The sequence below is a fragment of the Drosophila suzukii genome, chromosome X, assembly GCF_043229965.1.
Source record: "Drosophila suzukii chromosome X, CBGP_Dsuzu_IsoJpt1.0, whole genome shotgun sequence".
NCBI classification, from domain to species: Eukaryota; Metazoa; Arthropoda; class Insecta; order Diptera; family Drosophilidae; genus Drosophila; species Drosophila suzukii.
This window is the reverse complement of record NC_092084.1, coordinates 7413426-7431628: the sequence shown is the minus strand read 5'-3', so window position 1 is coordinate 7431628 and position 18203 is coordinate 7413426. Positions and strand designations below refer to the sequence as shown.

General features: G+C 41.7%; 3 protein-coding genes across 4 annotated transcripts; 1 reads left to right on the top strand and 2 right to left on the bottom strand.

Annotated features, from left to right (window-relative positions):
* Positions 1–664: 664 nt before the first annotated feature.
* LOC108016952 (ubiquitin-conjugating enzyme E2 Q2) lies at positions 665–6561 on the bottom strand. The gene is made up of 9 exons (XM_017083887.4): positions 6541–6561; positions 4766–5615; positions 2825–2941; positions 2444–2731; positions 1899–1973; positions 1540–1831; positions 1305–1453; positions 1162–1240; positions 665–1086 (listed from the first exon to the last, which is right to left on the bottom strand). The coding sequence occupies exons 2-9, from the start codon at positions 4925–4927 to the stop codon at positions 1055–1057; spliced, it is 1194 nt and encodes a 397-aa protein (XP_016939376.1). The 5' UTR covers positions 4928–5615; positions 6541–6561; the 3' UTR covers positions 665–1054.
* An 856-nt stretch (positions 6562–7417) lies between these two features.
* Positions 7418–11688, bottom strand: Grp170 (Grp170 co-chaperone). 2 transcript variants are annotated; one of them, XM_017083717.4, is made up of 3 exons: positions 11469–11688; positions 10449–10762; positions 7418–10365 (listed from the first exon to the last, which is right to left on the bottom strand). In XM_017083717.4, the coding sequence occupies exons 2-3, from the start codon at positions 10757–10759 to the stop codon at positions 7890–7892; spliced, it is 2787 nt and encodes a 928-aa protein (XP_016939206.2). In that variant the 5' UTR covers positions 10760–10762; positions 11469–11688; the 3' UTR covers positions 7418–7889. The 2 variants fall into 2 exon arrangements, with proteins under 2 accessions (XP_016939206.2, XP_016939207.2); XM_017083718.4 differs by lacking the exon at positions 11469–11688 and adding an exon at positions 11248–11387.
* Positions 11689–12865: 1177 nt separating this feature from the next.
* Positions 12866–14564, top strand: Vml (Vitelline membrane-like). The gene has a single exon (XM_070997535.1). It carries the CDS (start codon positions 12893–12895, stop codon positions 14504–14506), a length of 1614 nt encoding a protein of 537 aa, XP_070853636.1. The 5' UTR covers positions 12866–12892; the 3' UTR covers positions 14507–14564.
* The last annotated feature ends 3639 nt before the right edge of the window (positions 14565–18203 follow it).

The window sequence follows — 18203 nt, the reverse complement described above, 5'->3', positions numbered from 1 at the left end:
TATTTTTTAATTTTTTTTTTTTAGGTTTAGATTTACTTTATTTTACGATTATTTGGAAAGACGAATTTACACTTAGAATTTGCTCATCTTCGACGCATCGTTTTGTATTATACTGCTTAAGCTAAACTCTCGCGCTAATATTAATATATATCTTTATATTTATGTATATTTATATTTATATGTATGTATAGGTATATATATATATATATATCTATTCCGCTTGACGTCGCGACAACTCTTTTGCCAACTTGCCGCTTCTTTTTTTTGCTTACCAGTTAAAGAGAAAAAAATATAAGATACCACGGATTTGTTAAATTAAAATAAGAATACAGTTAGGCGTCTTAACTAGTTTACAACTTTAGGGGTGTGTGTGTGTGTGGTGTGTTTGGAGTGTTTGGGGGTTGCGGGTGTTGGATGGTGTTTGTTTGGAAGGTGTTGTCGAAGCCACTACATTTACAACTTTTAAATTACAAATTATACTCATATACATAACAGATATTGCCTTTACATTTTACACCCTCCGGCTGCTGATTTCTTTGCTACTTCTGCTACTGCGCCCTCACAATCAGCTCCGGTTTCCAAGACTCTGTACAAGATAGACGATTTGGGCCGCGGGATTTGATTAGAAGACTACTCTACACACTACAGAGAAGACGAGTGGACATATACATATGAATTTACTTGCAACAGAACAGTAACCGTTAATACAAAACGCGTGTTCAACTAGTCGATATAAGGTTTACAAGCGTGCAACTAAACATACGCGAATGGCTGATGGGCTCGAGGCTCGAATGCATCATTCATCGACTTCGCAGCAAGCAAGCAAAACATTGTGGGCCTCTCCTTGAATTCGGGGGCTTCGTCCTAATTGGTCCTGACGAGTTGACACATCAGACATGTCATCAGATCAAGCCGGCAGTGAGTGGGGGCTGTGGATGTGGATGTGTGCTTGGCGGATGTGGATAGGGTAATGTTGACGGGTATGAATGAATGTGTGGGTTGGTTGTGGCATGCGTTATTCTATAAAGGATGTGCGTCTGGGGACTCTTCTGTCTTAGCCATCTTCCTTGGGCGGTGTGAACCAGCCTGTAAAAAGAACAAAATATGGGTAATCTCTTAATTGGATACTCTGCTTGGCCTGTCTGTTATTCTAGAGCTTACCATTCTTTTCGTGAATCTGCACCAGAGATTTGAAGCTCTGCTGGGCTCGAGCCAAACTATATTGACCCTGGGTCAGTGCCTGTTAATGGGAGATGGTAACAAGTGATTGTGTTTCCGAATTAAATGTTACGAGTTTCACATACTTTGGTGGCCCCAAACTGGATGCGCGCCTTCCCCTTGACGAGGGTGGCTGCAATTTGCATTATTACCGCCTCCACGGTGTAGGCCGAGCTCCAGCCTTGTTTGGTCAGTAGTTCCATGCAGATGGCACCGCCGATGAGCACATATCCGCCTTGGAAGTAAAACAAACATTCAAGTTAAAGCCCTAGATTTACTCATTTTCTCATTGGCCGGCAAGACCGACCAATGAAATCCCACCTGAGATAATCGGATGGACGACGCGCACAAATGGCGGCTCGAAGGGATACGTCTCCTTGAAGAGTATATTCAGCAGTATGCTGTCCTTGCCCTCCTTCTCCTTGAGCATCAACAGATCACTGTGCAGCGGACTGTCGGGATCGACAGACTTGAGGCGTATGTTCCACTCGTAAATCGACTCGTTGACGAGCTCAATAGAATACATGTTCTTTTTGAAGGCGTCCGATCGATAAATATCACGTAGTTCCTTCATCAAGCGATCGGTTGCCTGTACGGAGCCCGAAACGGAACCCTAGAAACGAACCAATCGAAACATTCAATATATAACACGTTCTATTGTCAAGTATCATTGAACTCACTTTTAGATAGTCTTGTCTTTGACTTTGACGCAGTCTTTCTAGAGTTGCTAGGTGTTCCACTTCCATGTCGTCCTTCTGCAAATTTAATATTCAAAATAAATTCTTAATTATCCTTCTATATACCCAGTAAATTTACAATTTCAGGTCAATGTAAAAGTATCACCAATTTTCTTGTAATACAAATGCAAATATTGATTCGACTTAAAGTAAATTGTTCCAAAGCAATTTTCAAACAAATCCAAAAGTAATTGGCAGCTATGCAGTATTAACTCAAATTCGATTGCAACGAATATAATTATTTTGTCGATTTCGACGCAATTTGCTAGGAGACTTAGTACTTAAAACGTAATTGCCACCTTGCACACGATGACACTACAATAAAGGTACAAAGTAATATTTGGAAGGTAACATGAATTGATTGCAAGGCAATTAGGCTATGAACTAAAAGATGATTTTAGCAACCAACTAAAACGATACGAATATCTGGACATTATTTAGAAGCTCTGTATATAGCTAGCACATCCTATCCTGCAGCTATAGCGCACCTTGTTTGTACTTCGTACATCATCCATTTCCAGCGGCAAGTCCTCGTCGCCCTCGCTCTCCTGTTCGCTCTCGCCGATGGGATCCTCGATCTCCTCCTGATCCGAATCGGTCTCTTCGTTGCCATGTGGTCCGCCCCCGCCCCCCGCTCCACCGCCTCCTGGCCTCTGCTCGCAGCGGAGTGGAGAAGCGGATGGTGGCGGCGTTTGCAGCGGCAGGGCCAAATTATCGATGTCGGGTGGCAGTGGAACGTTGTGTAGTCGGCACAGCTCGCGAAGCAGTATGCCCACCTGCACATATCAAAGGTTATCATTATTATAATCATTCTTATTTGGACGAAAAATATGTAGGGCTATTGGTTATAGGGTTATTGGGGTTTTCACCTGATTAATCACGTGATTATCACGTCCATTTGTATTGCTAAGTATTTGAACAGCATTTGTGACGCTCGTCTCCTCGCTCTCGGCGAACCAAACTGGTGGCGATGAGGGATAGGTTTCCTGCGGAATGACCCAAGAACATACAAATTAGTTACATTAGCTTGGGACACTTGGATTTTTGGGAACAAGTGTTCTCGTTGATAACCCGTCTAGATAAGATCAAATATTGCCAAAGATTATCGGACTTGTCGCCAATAAGCTGATAAAGCCTGACTTTCCCAATGAAAAAATACCTAAGAAATATACTTCTTGATACTTGAGTATCAGTAGTCACTGAGAACACGAGAAGAGACTTGGCCCTGAAGCTCGTAGGTTTTATTGGGGATCTACTGTGTTTCTAACCAAAGGGGGTGGGCCTTACAAATCGCGTGTGTGGGGTGGGTCAAGGACTTTTACTTTGCACTCGACAATTGGACACAGACAAAAGATCCCTCTTATTTCCATTCTCGTTCCCGTACTCGTTTTTTGCCGTTCTCAGGTGAATTTTTCGTCGTCGTCGTCGGGGCTACTTTGCATGCACTTGTAAATAAACAAATAATAAACGCGATGGAGAACCGAAACCCCACAACAAGTACGAAATTATAACCTTTAATTAGATCGTTGAACCAAGCGGGGATCAGTGATCACAGAAGACAGAAAACAGATGGGACAGCTTGGCAACCGATGATCGTAATCGTCAACGGGTGCAATGAATCACACCTCACTTTATAACGCAAAGAATTGAAGCAATTGGGACATCCATTGGAAAAATGTAGACAAAATCCATGTTTTTAAATATTAATTCCAAGAACATTTCCTATAGCAGCCATTGGAAGGATCAGTCTAAATTCGCCAAAAACAAAAGGAAGAGCACAAAGAGAGCGGCCAAAGGGCATCGACTACCACACACACACATATACTAAACAGATACATATGAATATCCCATCTCAACTGAGCAGCGTGGGAATAAAGAATCGGCACAAATCTTAATCTTCACATATATAAACACGCATAAGCGGGAAAGAAAGAGAAGGATAAACGATAAAGTAAAATTGAAGAGAAGAATAAGGAAGGCACTATTTAAAGGAAGAAAGGAAAAACTTAGGGTTGCCAAAACAGAAAAATAATGAGGATTATAAAAAATCAACTTATGAAAAGAAATATATTTAAACATCATATTCATATTTACTCAAAACATTTTTATCATAGATTTTGATCAAATGTCAGTAATCAGTATTCAAATATTTATGGGATAAACAAACATATCGAAATAAGGGTTATTTTAGTCTACAAATGTAAGGTGTTCGAATCATTAGCACCAGGCTTTAAAACTCGGACCACTTTCTAGACCTGCTATATATAGAAACCTATACAATCACAATATAAATAAAGTTATCGTTGCATTGGGGATAAAAAGAGGGGAAGGGGTGTGAACGAGGGGGCAATAAAAGTGCTGGGTCAAACAGTGGATGGTTACCTCCCCCAACCCCAAATCATTTGTAAACACTGCGCTATGATAGCCCTACTCCAATACCCCTATCTATCGATAACGATACATTTTAAGCCAGATACACAGAAAGAAAAACAAATCCGTGCCCCTTCAAAGCTGTAATCGTTTGAACTTGATGGCGAGCTTGTTGCGAAAATTATATTTAAAATTGCCGAGAAGGTCACTTTCATGGAGAAACTTGTTAGAAATCCATTGGGAATCTGGCTGAATTTGCATTTCTTTTGCTCGCAAATGAGTCAGACACTGAGCTTGGGTTGTGCACTTAATGGAAATGTGTGTTAAAGATTACTTTTTACAAGCTTAGGGTTTTGAAGATGTCACAAAACTAAATAATCCTTGAAAGTAATCCCCATTTTTTCACTGTGTGGGAAAGTCAAAAATCATGGGCGACTTACCGTTATGTTGGCATGGATATCGTAGCGCTTTCCATTCTTGTCGATGAACCGGCAGAGCAGTTCGTCGACGCTGGAATTGAGGATCTGAAAGCGCTCGTGATTCTTCGGGAAGATCTTCTCCAACGTTTTGATTTCCTGCTTCAGGGTGTTAAGGCACGCCATCTTGTGGCGGGCTTCAAAGGCAACTGGTCTGGGCTTCCTTTATTGTTTTTGTTTTTTGGCTCTTACTTGGCTATTGTGATTATTATTGTGGTCCAAGTGGAGTTTATTTTTGTGGTTCGTGGGGTTTTCGGGAGCCGACTCCCCCCTCTCTGACGCTCTTTCTCTTCGACTTCCAGGCGAAGAAAGCTTGTATTTGTTGTTTGCTCCCCTCTTTGCGGTCTCTTTCTGTCTGTCAGCTGCTGCTTGGACTCGCCGACACTAGATGGCGCTGTTCCGTTTTGCGTTTACGATTTCCACTTTTTATATATGTATATGTATGAATTTCGGTGCTTATTTTAGTTATTGTGATTTTTAGAATAAAGTTTTGCTTATGCTTGGAGGTAGATTGAAAGGGCGACTATTTTGCGTTTGTGTCGTCGCCGCCTGGTTGTTCTTTGTTGTTTCCCTTCCGCCTGGCTCTCTCTTCTCGCTCTCCTCTTTCCACACCACTTCCAGTTAACTTCACTCTCACTGCTTCTTCTTCAGCTCCTGCGGCGCCCAGCATGCGCTGTCTCGCTCGCACTCTCAACTTTTTTTGGCGTTCAGTTTTGCACTTTGATTTTTCCGACTTCGACTTATGACCGTTTTCTTTTCGTTTGCTTTTTTCTGTTGAGTTTATTGTTTGTTGGCTTGTCCTGGGGGGTTTTAACTGCAAATTGAGTTTTAAACACGTGTTTCACTTGGTTTGTTCTTAACATTTGTATTATTATTATTGTTGTTGCTAGCTAGCCAAAACAAAAACAACAAATGGCTTACACACACACAGGCACAGCAGACAAGACCTGACACACACACTTGTGCAAATTGCTAGCCCCCTCTCACTCGCACAGCAGGTCTTCTTTCCCTTCTTGCCTACGCAACGATCGGAACTCATCGAAAAACCGATTGGAAATCGGCGAAAAAGAAAAAAAAAACAACAAATTTTGCGTTTATCTCCTAGCCCCCCTTTCGTCGTCTGCCTTTTCTGCTGCGTTTGTTATTTTCGTGTGCTCACACGGGAAATTTCTACACAGAAAAAGCTCGCGTTGAAAGAAAAATGGAGACAGATGAAGAAAATCCATGACAAAGAGGAAAGTGTCAAGTATGGGCAATCGGAAATCGAAAACTGAGCCAATTTTTTGCCGAGGCTCCACTGTGCACAGCTGCATAACTGTTTTCCCCCCGCCACACTCTTTGCTCTGCTTGTCCCCACCTCCTGTTTCTTTTTCATCCATCTCTCCTCCTTCCCCTCCTCATAGTCTGCGTTTTCAGCATTGCATACACACACACACACTCACTGGCACCTCGCACACACTTAAACGCAGTCTGCAACTTGGCTTTTTAATCATTTATCAATATTTAGGCGACCAAAGCAAACAACTAACAACTAAAACTAACGGAGCCCCAAGAACAAATCCTTTGTTTGCACGGAACACGGGGCACAGAAAGAGACACAGACACACGGGAAAAACGGGCACAAGAAACAGCAACTCTCATCGCACACACAGGCACACTTGCGCGTGTATTTGTGAGCAAAACAGCAGCTGGGTGAATTTCCCAGAAAAAAAGACAATAAAAAAAGAAAAATAACACACGAAAATTTCACGAAGAGTTTAATTTAGTTTCAGTTTCCACGCACGTCCGCCCGCTTTACCTTTTTTTTACCAACAACTAGGGATGTGAAAAATATATCAAAATATCAATAAATCGATATTTTTGAATAAAAATAAATATTAATATCGTGATATTTGTTCACCTGATATCAAATATCGGTATTTTATTAAAATATATTTTTGATATTTTATAATTTATAGTGAGAAAATCGCCCGTGAAATAAAAAACGCGAAATGGACAGACCAGGGTATTTATATTTTCTACTTTTCGCAGCGGCTGGTCACACCAGCTGATTTCGACTTTGCTCTCCTCTCCTTTTAAAAGAAATGTTAAGATACGATATTTTCTAACATTGCTGTTAATGGACCTGCGCTATAGGGATGTGAATATATAAAAATATCAATATATCGATATTTTGAATGAAAATAAATATTAATCGTTATATTTTAGGTCTTTTTAAAATCACTAAAAGTGATATGTAAAGTTTATAAATGTAAATTGTAAGCTGAACATTTCAGTACCAAAAATCTATGAAATTATACAATTCCAAACCAAAGTTACACTTTTAGTAATTTAGGTATTTAAGTCAACCTACCTGCACTTAGGCGGCAAATTTTAAAAATTGTGAATATTTTTTGGATAGTATGCTCACACTTCGAACACAATAATCAACTGCCCTGCCCTCTTTAATAATTATATTCTGCAACAAAATCCAAACCTTACATCATCTTATAACATCATTGTCACCCTAAACAAGCTACATTACATTTATCTAAATAAATAATGTATAATAGTCATCTAAATCTTTCGCACCGTTTTTAAAAAACAAAAACAGCTTGGGTAAGAAGGCCAATCCGATTACAACACAATACAAACTTTATTAGCTTCTCTCACGTTCTTGACGATTTCAGATTTATTACGATCTTAACTCGGCTCCCCGCCCAATTCGTTTTGCTACTTTCGCTACAATAGATCAATAAGATATAGTGGATATATAGAGGGGTCGTGTGAGTACTTCTTCAAGTCTTGTATTTCCTATGCGGAATGGTATGGAAATGGAAAATGGTTTTTACATTTAGTTTAGTTACGGTTTACATTATTTTGTGTGTCGTTTTTGTTTTTTGTTTTAGATTAGAAGTAGCATAATTTAACCCCGACTTTAGCTAAAAAAATTAATAGAAATTAAGACGCCCCCGATTCGTGGCCATTTGCCGTCTTTTTCCCCCTGTGTAACCCCCAGATTTGAATCCTCCTTCGAATCCTAAGACAGGCACTTGGCTTTATGCTGCTCCGGATGCTCTTAATCCTCCAGTCCTCGTAATCCGGCTCCTTAGAGCTCACTGTGCGGTGTCTTGGCCTCCTCCTCCTCTGTGGGCGTGGGAGTAATCTCCTCCACCGGCTCCTGCTGCTCCTTTTCCGGCTGTTCCTGCTGTTCCTCGGCCTTGGCCTCTGCCTCCTCCTCCGCCTTGGTGCCATCGCCGCTTCCGGAGGCCACCACCTCCTCCTCCTTCTTCTTGTCCTTCTCAGCAGCCGGCTTCACCTTGGGCTTCCAGATCTTAATCTTGTTAACCAAGTACTTGACCTCGCGATCCAGCAGGCTCATCTTGTCTGTGATATCCTTGACAGTCAGCCGGATATCTGCGTTCTTGGCCAGCTTCTTCTGGGCTGCCGTCTCCGTTTTTAGCCAAACGTTGGTTTCGGTTATAACTTTGTCCAACGTTTCGATTTCCACCTGGGTGAAGACGTCCTTTTCGGGATTGGTGTCTTTGGTGAGATTGCGTCCGGTGATGAGGAACTTTTCGGCGCCATCAATCATGCCCTTGAGGGCCTTAATGGCCTCCGGTCGCTCCTCATGCTCCCAGTGACGGGCCAAAAAGACGTTGGAGAGCTTTTTCAGCTGCGCCAGTTTTTCCTCGTAGATTTCCGCCTTGGGATCCTCTAGATCCTCGTACAGCCATTCACCCAAGGTGCTGCACTCGGCCAAGAGTTTCTCCTTCTCCTCGGCGGTGGCACACTTGGCATACGAATCTTCGTCCAATTTCTGTTGCACTTCAATGATGTGGGCTTCGAGGGCATTAAAGGCAGACTCCAAGCGGACACGTTGCTCCTCAGCCTTGTTGATGGCAGCCAGTTTGGCCACCGAGCTCTCATAACCGGAACCGGCCAGAGGAACAGTGAACTGCGTTTGGGATTCATAGTTCACCGGGGACTTGACAGTCACCAGCTTGATGGTGTCGTTTTTGGCCTCAGCCTCCTGCTTGCCGTTCTCCTCAGACTTTTGCTCCTTGCTGCTGGCCTCCTCCTTTGCCTTCTCAGTCTCATCCGTTTTGGTCGAGTCGTCACCAGCATTGGATGGCTCCTCTCCCTGCTCCGAGTCCTCCTTCTTCTCCTCCTCACCGTCCTTGGTGAACAGCTTACTCAAAGTGCTGCCCAACTTGGACAACGTGCTGTCATCATCCGCATCTTCCTCGGGCTTTTGCTTTTCGTAAACATACTCCACGCCCGTGCAGCGGAAAATGCCAGAGTCATCTAGGTAGAAGTAGGCTTTGATGCCCTTGTTGTCCACCAGTTCCTTCTTGGATTTCTCCAGCAGTTCCTTAACCTGCTTTAGCTGCACCTTAGTCACATTCAAGCTGCCCAAAGCGGCGATCTCTTCCTTGCTATAACGATCCAAATCGGCGTAGTTCACATAGAACTCAAAGTCGTCCGTGTGCTTGTTGAAAGTGATGACCTTCTTCTGGGGGTAGGGGTTCATCAGGGCGAACAGGACGCGTTTCACCTGCTTGACGGCAGCACCCTCGCCCGGATCCCGCTCAAAGGACACTTGCAGGGGGAACAGCGTGGCGTCCTTGACCACAAACTTCTTGACTTTGAAGCCGGCGGATAAGTCGGCTGCCTTATAAACGGCGCCCATGGTGGCCGACTCATCGGCATTCAGATTCTTGCCCAGTTCCTGCTTAATAAGAGCCTTGATGGTCTCCTGGACACGCGGGACTCGAGTGCCGCCTCCGAACAATATCACCTGGTTGATCACATCCAAACTGAGGTGCGACGAAGCCAAGGCCTGTTCCAGTGGCTTGGTGGCCCTGGGCCAAAGATCCTCGCAGATCTGCTCCAACTTCTCGCGGGAAACGGTCAACTTAAAGTCAATGTCCTCCAGCAGGTTCTCGATTTGGGCAAAGAACTCTGTATTGGCAGACAGAACGTTCTTTAGGCGACCAGCCTCCTTGAAAAGTTTGGCCAGAGCCTTGGGGTGTTTGGTCACATCGGTTTTGGTCTTTTTCAGAGCATTAAACTCCTGGGCCAGGTAGTCGCGCAGTCTCAACTGGATCTCCAGGCCACCCAGGGTGCGATCATAGCCAACGCCGAGAACTTGGACCACAGGATTAATCTCCTTGGTCTGTTTGTCCTTCACCAACTGATAGCTGACCACAGCGGCCGAGGTCTTATAGGCGCCCATGTCGTAGAAGAGGAAGTACTGAGCCGTTTCGTTGATTTCGCCGCGATGGAAGACACCGTAGTTAAGGGCCACCGCCGCATAGTCGTTGATCAGTTGGAGCACCTTCAGGTTGGCCAATTGAGCCGCCGACAACAGGGCCTCCCTTTCGGCTTGGCCAAAATAGCCGGGCACGGTCAGAACGCACTCGGTAATGGGCTGCTGTACGGATTCCTGGGCAAATTGTTTGGCCTTGACCAGCATCTGGGCCACCAGCTCCTCCACGGAGAACTCTTCGGTATCGCTCTTGCGGAAGACCACGGTATTGCGCTCCGGATCGCCCACAATGTTGTAGTATGGAAAGCGTTTCCTAAAAACCAAAAATATGTGTGATTTAGTGATAAGTTATTGATTCCCAACAATGACGTGGCCCACAGCAGCCCACTTACTTACTTATACAAATCCACAATGGGGTTATCCACCGTTTTGCCCAGCAGATCCAAAAGATAACCATAGGCCGAGTTGGGATCCTTGATGCCAATGGTCTGGGCATCCTCGCCAATGGTTCGCACTCCATCGCGGAAGGCCAGGATGGCTGGGGTCTTGCGCTTGGATTCGCGGTTCAGGGCGATTTCCATGGGCACGCCGGGCGAGACGACGCCCACCTTCATCCACTCGGTGCCCAGATCCACGGACATCACGGCGGCTCCCTGGGAAAGGGCGATCCCCGCCAGCAGGGCGCTCAATAAGAGCACGAGTTTCATGGTCTGTGTGGGAGACAAAAAGGTGGACTGATTAGAGAGTTGGTAGAGCTCTTTAAAGAATGATTTTCTCCAGAAACTGGTAGATCTTTCTAGACCTTAATCAAGACACCTTTGGCAGATCTTTCCAGAACTAAACTGAAGGACCATGAATTTAGCCAAGCTTCAAAATTTGTAATACAAACTTAGTGACACTCTGGCTTATAATGATAAAATGTTTACATTCATTTAAATATTATGTTTGCCGAAACTTGTATCCTCAAAAATCACACTTTATCAACTTGGGGCCATCTGCAGCATAAAATATATTTTGTTGATTTTTTTTTTTAATTCAGCTCAATTAAACTTAAGTATTATTTCGATTTTTACCAGTTTTGCACGCATTTTGTATAGAACTGAATATAAAACTGGATTACCCGTAGAAAAGTAATGCTCATGTGGCAGCCTAATAATGATATGTGTATAATTAATGGACCTTCTATAGAGTTTACCGGTGTAATTTAATGGTAAGTAATTCCAGTAGTTTTTTGATGAAAATCGCCGGAGAGAGCAATAACCTTTTCTAATTCCACATTTCTTCCGCAATTCTTTCTCTTTTACTTCTTTCTTCGTCCCTTCTTTTTTTGCAACGCAAGCAGCTGTCTGCGCCCCCGCACCCCCTGCCCAACGCCCCTCTTTCCATCTTTCCAGTCAAGCACCGCTTTCCACTTACGTGTCCCGTTTTGTTCGTCGCTTCCAGCTGTCCCTCGCGAGTTTTTACTGGCGGCCAATCAAATCGACTTTAATTCACCAACAAGCAAATAGTTATTAATTATTCAATTCACAAAATTCACACGTCGAGTGCGATTCGATACAATCGAAAATAAAAAATCGGAATAAAAAAGAGTCGCCGCGAACACGGACTGATTTATTTGGCGACTAGGGTTGTTGTATTTTGAAAAAATATCGTATCGATATTTGCTGTTCACACGTAAGAAAAACGTAAGTGTCGGCAAAACGTAAGTGCGTAAGTGTCAGTAAAAAAGGGAGATAGCCTCAGCGTAAGTGTGCAAGATGGGAGATGGGGGCTCTCTCGGAATAAAAAAGAGTCGCCGCGACGAGGAAGAAGAAGAGCGGCGGCACGCGAAGAATAGGAAGAAAGCGTTGACGTGTTGATTCCCGGGCGATAGCAATCGATGAAACAATCGATATCTGTGTTTATCGGAAAGCAGTGTTTAGCGCTCGCACTGCTTGTTTTTAAATTGCGTGCTTTTAGAGCTTTTAAGTTTGGGGACCAATACTTAACAAAAAACTTCCCTTTATTGTGGAAAAAATAACAAAAAATGCACAAGTAATTCATTTCAATATTTTGACCTTTATTGGTTTAACAAGAAAGTAAGAACAGGAACAAATATTTTACTCAGTTTAAACTGTACAAAACTGTACAAATTGTTACATACGTATGTAGCTAATAATTTAATATTTTGTATTAAAAAAGCATTTCAACCCACATATTGATATTCATTCAATATTTTGACCTTAATTGTTTTAACAAGAAAGTGAGAACCGCAACAAATATTTTACTCAGTTCAATGTTCAAACTGTTACATACATACATATGTAGCTAATAATTGAATACTTTATATTAAAAAAGCATTTTAACCCACATATTGACAGCTCAGCATTCCATTAATGGCCGAGTTTTTAGCAAAAGTGCTGACATGATTAAACTAATTACTTTGCATACTCTTTTCTTTTCGAGTTATTTGGGGTTCAATAAAAATAAATAATACATTTCACAAGATTATTATAAATATTGATAAATACAAAAAGTGTATGTAGACATTTTTGACATGGATGATAGCATTAAGATAATATTTGTTACGAACTCCATAAATGAAGGGTATTAAAAATAGTTTTGATAAGCTTTCCAAACTCAGCGCCAACTCAACTATTCGCGGTAAAAATGAAAGTGTCTCGAAAACGATCGAATCCAGCGAATTTAATTGGAACCGCTCCCAATGCAGAATATAACCAGCAACAAACCGCGATTGCAAAATATTCTTGGTGAGTTGGAAAATTTCGCTGATCTGTTTTTCTCTTGGCCATATAAAACCAGAGCCATTTCCCGAAGCACTAGTCAATAGTTAGTTAGCAATGTGTGGACGACGACAACTTATCTTGGTGGCCGCTGGTTGCCTTTTGGCCACCGCGTTAGCGCTTCCGTCCACCAGGAATGAGGATTTCAACGAGGGCTTCGCGCAGTCGGAACTCGACTACGATGAGAGATACACTAGAGAAATTCCGTCGCAGGCGTATGCCACTCCGGTCGTTTACAATTCGCAGTCCAGCTATTCAGCGCCGAAGGAGCAAGGATACTCCGCTCCTGCTGCCCCGGCTTATTCACCAGCTTATTCAGCTCCTGCTGCTCCAGCTCAATCGTATTCAGCACCTGCATCATCGGGCTATTCAGCACCTGCAGCTCCCTCGTATTCAGCACCTGCATCAGCCAGCTATTCAGCTCCTGCTGCCCCGTCATACTCAGCACCTGCAGCTCCAGCTCAATCGTATTCAGCGCCTGCGCCACCCAGCTATTCAGAGCCTGCTGCCCCGTCATACTCAGCACCTGCAGCTCCAGCTCAATCTTATTCAGCACCAGCACCAACCAGCTATTCAGCGCCTGCTGCACCTTCTTATTCATCTCCCGCTCAATCATATTCAGTACCGGCTGGTCCTTCATACTCGGCACCTGCTGCGCCATCTTATTCAGTTCCTGCTGCCCCGTCGTATTCAGCTCCCTCAGCACCATCTTATTCAGCACCTGCCGCTCCATCGTATTCAGCGCCCGCACCATCTGGGTATTCATCCTCTGCCTCATCTGGATATTCAGCTTCTCCTGCGCCAAGTTATTCGGCACCCAAGGGTCCATCTTATTCCGCTCCAAGCGCTCCATCTTACTCAGCTCCAGCCGCTCCATCATACTCCGCACCAGCGGCTCCCTCATACTCTGCACCCGCTGCTCCCTCATACTCCGCACCAGCTCCTCCATCATATTCAGCCCCAGCCGCTCCATCATACTCTGCACCCGCTGCTCCCTCATACTCCGCACCAGCTGCCCCATCTTATTCAGCTCCTGCTCCTCCATCTTATTCAGCTCCGGCTGCTCCATCTTATTCAGCTCCTGCTGCTCCATCTTATTCAGCTCCGGCTGCTCCATCTTATTCAGCTCCTGCTACTCCATCTTATTCAGCTCCTGCTGCTCCATCTTATTCAGCTCCTGCTGCTCCATCTTACTCAGCTCCTGCTGCTCCATCTTATTCAGCTCCGGCTGCTCCATCTTATTCCGCTCCGTCTTATTCAGCACCTGTCGGTTCTCCCGCACCATCTGGATATTCAGCACCCGCATCAGCATATTCATCGTCTGCTGCTCCAGCGAAATCGTACTCAGCACCTGCATCATCCGGTTATTCAGCCCCTGCATCGTCTGGATCATCCTATTCAGCTCCATCGTCCGCGGGATATTCAGCGTCGAAGTCCTCAGCTGCTGCTTCCGGTTATTCGGCTCCTGCCTCGAAATCTTCGGGATACGCTCGTTCCCACATGGACCATATCATCCTTGGTATGGCAAGGACTGCCGGCTATGGATCTGCTGCTCCTGCGCCAGCTTATCGCGGCGCTTCAATTCCCTTACCACCGTGCGCCAAACGCTATGTATTCAGCTGTTTGAGCGTTTTGACTCCAGCTCCTTGCGGCCAGAGTTCCGGTTACTAAATGTACATACAAGACCAACTTAACTTGAATTCAAGCTTAATAAAATGTGGAAAAGAAATTGTTTACTTTTTAATACAATGGGTAGTAAATGTTTATAGTGTTTCTTCGCAAAGTGACCTTTCGTCCTAAGCAGGAACAAAAATTTAAAGATCAGGACACAATAGAACAACACTTTTTTAAGTAAAATAAAATTAAAAAAAAAAAGTTGCTCTTAATCCTTTATATTTTAACAAGAGAAAAAATATATAATTCTTATGGAAATGTGTAGATAAGAGAGAGCGATTTCAATTGAGAGTAAAAACAGATCAGACCTTAAGCGGTTTTAAAGTGCATTGGAATGTACATCTAAAAGTTTCGAGGGGATCGGAAGACTTTTGTTCCTACACGAAATTGGCTCACACCAGGGTGGACCGCAACCGCACTTACTTTTTCGAAATTTAATTTAATTTCCGTTTCATTTTTAACTTTGTACGCCTTGTTACTTGATCGAAAAGAGGCAAATCAAGAAATATTTTGTAAACATAACACCTGTATTATTTACCTGTGAATTTCAAGATCACCTTTACACTCTTTTATGTGTAGACCTTAAAATCGAAGATTTCATTTTCAAATCAATGTACTTGAAGATAGGGAAATGATAATGTCCACTCTAAAACTCACAACCACGACTAAAAGTAAAGAGCAATGAAAAGAGCACGAGAGGAAACCAAAAACAAAATTAAAGAGAATTTCGTTTCTTCTCAGAACAAGTTTTATATTCACAACAGAGAGTTGACTGATAGGTTTGAGTTATATTTCGAATTGAGAACGACTGCTCACCATTCATCTTCATATGTAAAATGACATAAGAAAGACCTTAACCTTTCTGCAGTAACCGTTTCTGGACGAATATACTAAAGCCCAAATCCCTTGAAACCCTAAATGAAAGTGGTACATCACTAAAAGTTTTCTCGAATACAAATTATATACATTTTAATACATACATACATATACATGTAATAAATTTTAAATAAGCATTACTGGATGGCTATAAAGGTTATATTTTTTTCATTTTTATCAGTATTGTGAGAAAAAGGAAACATTTCGAAAATGTGTGGTTTTTTGAATCAAAAATATCAGTATTTTGGGCGAAACAAAAAAAGTAATTGTCTAAAAATGGAATGTCATACCTTGTTGAACTCGTAATTAAATTTCCAATCGATTGGCATTCATACCTAAAAAATTTTATTTTTGACCAATTTTTGCAAAAATAGACGATACTACCCCTTGTAAAAAAAGTGAAAATTAGCGAAAATTTTAAGTTTTCGATATCAGTCAGAAAATTATTGCGATCAATTATCTAGCTTGTTAGCTGTCCAAAACAGTGCATCTTTTAGATTTCGGACCATTTTTGACCAAGTTACCGCAAAAAAGGTCCAAGAAAAATATCGATTTTTTGCCAAAATCTAGGATCCTAATTTTCCGCCCAAAAAATATCAGTATTTTGGGCGAAACAAAAAAAGTATAGGTCTTAAAATGGAATGTCATACCTTGTTGAGCTCGTAATTAAATTTCCAATCAATTTGCACTCACACCTAAAAAATTTTTATTTTGACCAATTTTTGCAAAAATTTGTGATGTTACCCCTTTCAAAAAAAGTGAAAAATTCCGAAAATCTGTAGTTTTTAGAATCAGCCAGAAAATGACTGCGATCAAAATTTAACCTTGTTAGCTGTCCATAACAGTGCGCATTTTAGATATCGGTCCAGTTTTGGCCAAGTTACGTCAAAAAAGGATTACGAAATATATCGATTTTTTGCCAAAAAATATGATCTTTATTTTCCGCCCGAAAATCGCACTGTTCAGATAACATTTTTGGCAGAATTTCCGATGCGGATTAGAGTAGCGACTGCCTGTTCCTTGTGAAATAATAAAGTGTGTCCTCCACAGATCGAAGTCCCCAACTCCATTGGGAAAAGTCATAACATCACACTGAATTCCATTTAAATGTCATATTTTATGATCACTGAGCTCCGATCATACAAGGCAGATATATATACATATGTAATAAAGCAGACCAGGGATAGAAGAGATATATGTTTTTCTTAGAATTTATTTGCAAATCGTTCACTTATGACCTTCGCTAATGAATTATCACACTAAAAGCAACTCATAATAAATACGTACATCTAGGCTCTGTATATTTAGTTCATATGTCATTTGTCATTCAATACAATGTTACTTGTCCTCACATTGTGAGTTGTTATTTCTCTTTCGCGGTCTATATATTCCATTAAAAAGCACTTATGTATCCTTAATTTCTCTACATGTATGTATATACTAAATATATATATATATATATATATAATCTCTATGAAGTTAAATCATTTTTGGAACATTCAAATGAAAAACAAAAGAGGAAAGCCATCTTTTCCAACTTTGTAGCTACAATTCATTGATCGGAAATCAAGTAAATATAGTTATATTTATATGTAAGTGTATGTGCTAGAGAGACTGGTCCATAGATTAAGAGGTATTATTCAGTTGGCAAATCATAATTGGCCCACTTAATATACATATTTATTATCTGTTCCCCCAATTCTACTTTCCAATTAGTGAAATCAAAATGTATTGCATGTTGATACTCGATTTTCAATATGTTCAAGATATTAATTTAAGTTCTCTTTAAGAAATTATTAAAAATCGGTTTCTATCATATTATTAGTAAACAAATTATGGTTTGGTAAAAAAAACAGAATGATTTTACTCCAAAATACAGGAAGTCAGGCGTATGCCTCACTGCATGAAGATCTCCCACATCAAGAACATTATAATCATCCCATTGGACTGGAAGTCACAAATCTCTTAGCCAAGGCCAAAAATAAAGAGTCATCGAACGAGAGCGGCATTGGCCAAATCCAAAAAGACTGAAAACCCAAAGCCCGAAAAAAATGAAAGCTAAAGCTAAAGCCAAAGACCCATCTAAAAGCGGGGTGAGCGTCGCGTCGGTCCAAAAATTTGGCATTCAAAGCGAAAATACGAAAATACGGCCAGCGGAATGCAGTCAACGGAACAATTTCGAGTGTGTTGATCGTTTTGCTTTCAATAAATGTGACCCCCAAAAATGTATAAACAAAACAAAGCCAGAGGCTTAACCCTGGGCTAGGTCAACCAAAGACAAATTTTCAACGCTCGAAGCTACGACGATGATCTCACAGGGGCACGCAGCTATTGGGCAATCGATATCGACAATGTCCATCGAAATTGGTTAATCGCACAAAATTCCTTATCGATAAAAATCTCATCCTATTTTACCATAGTCTAGAAATCAAACCAAGAACTTAAAAACAAACAAACAGCAAAGTTTATCGAACCAATATAAAAATAATCTTACTCCACGTACTCCATTCGCATCCATTGAATACAAGTTATGGGACATACCAAACCAAAAATCATACATCTAAAAAATCAAAAACGAAATAAAAACATATTTTTTTCGGAATTTTTTTGTATAATTTATTTTGCCTTTGTTGCATAGCTTTGAATGCTTAATAGTTCGTCTGCGATGCGATCAATACGGGATCGGACACAGAACACTATATATATGTAATGTATATATTGGTTTATCTATGTAGTGTGTATATGTAGGAATATTAACTAAAATGGAAATACATATGGATAATGTTCACTAAATGTGTACGCACATAGGCTAAGTAAT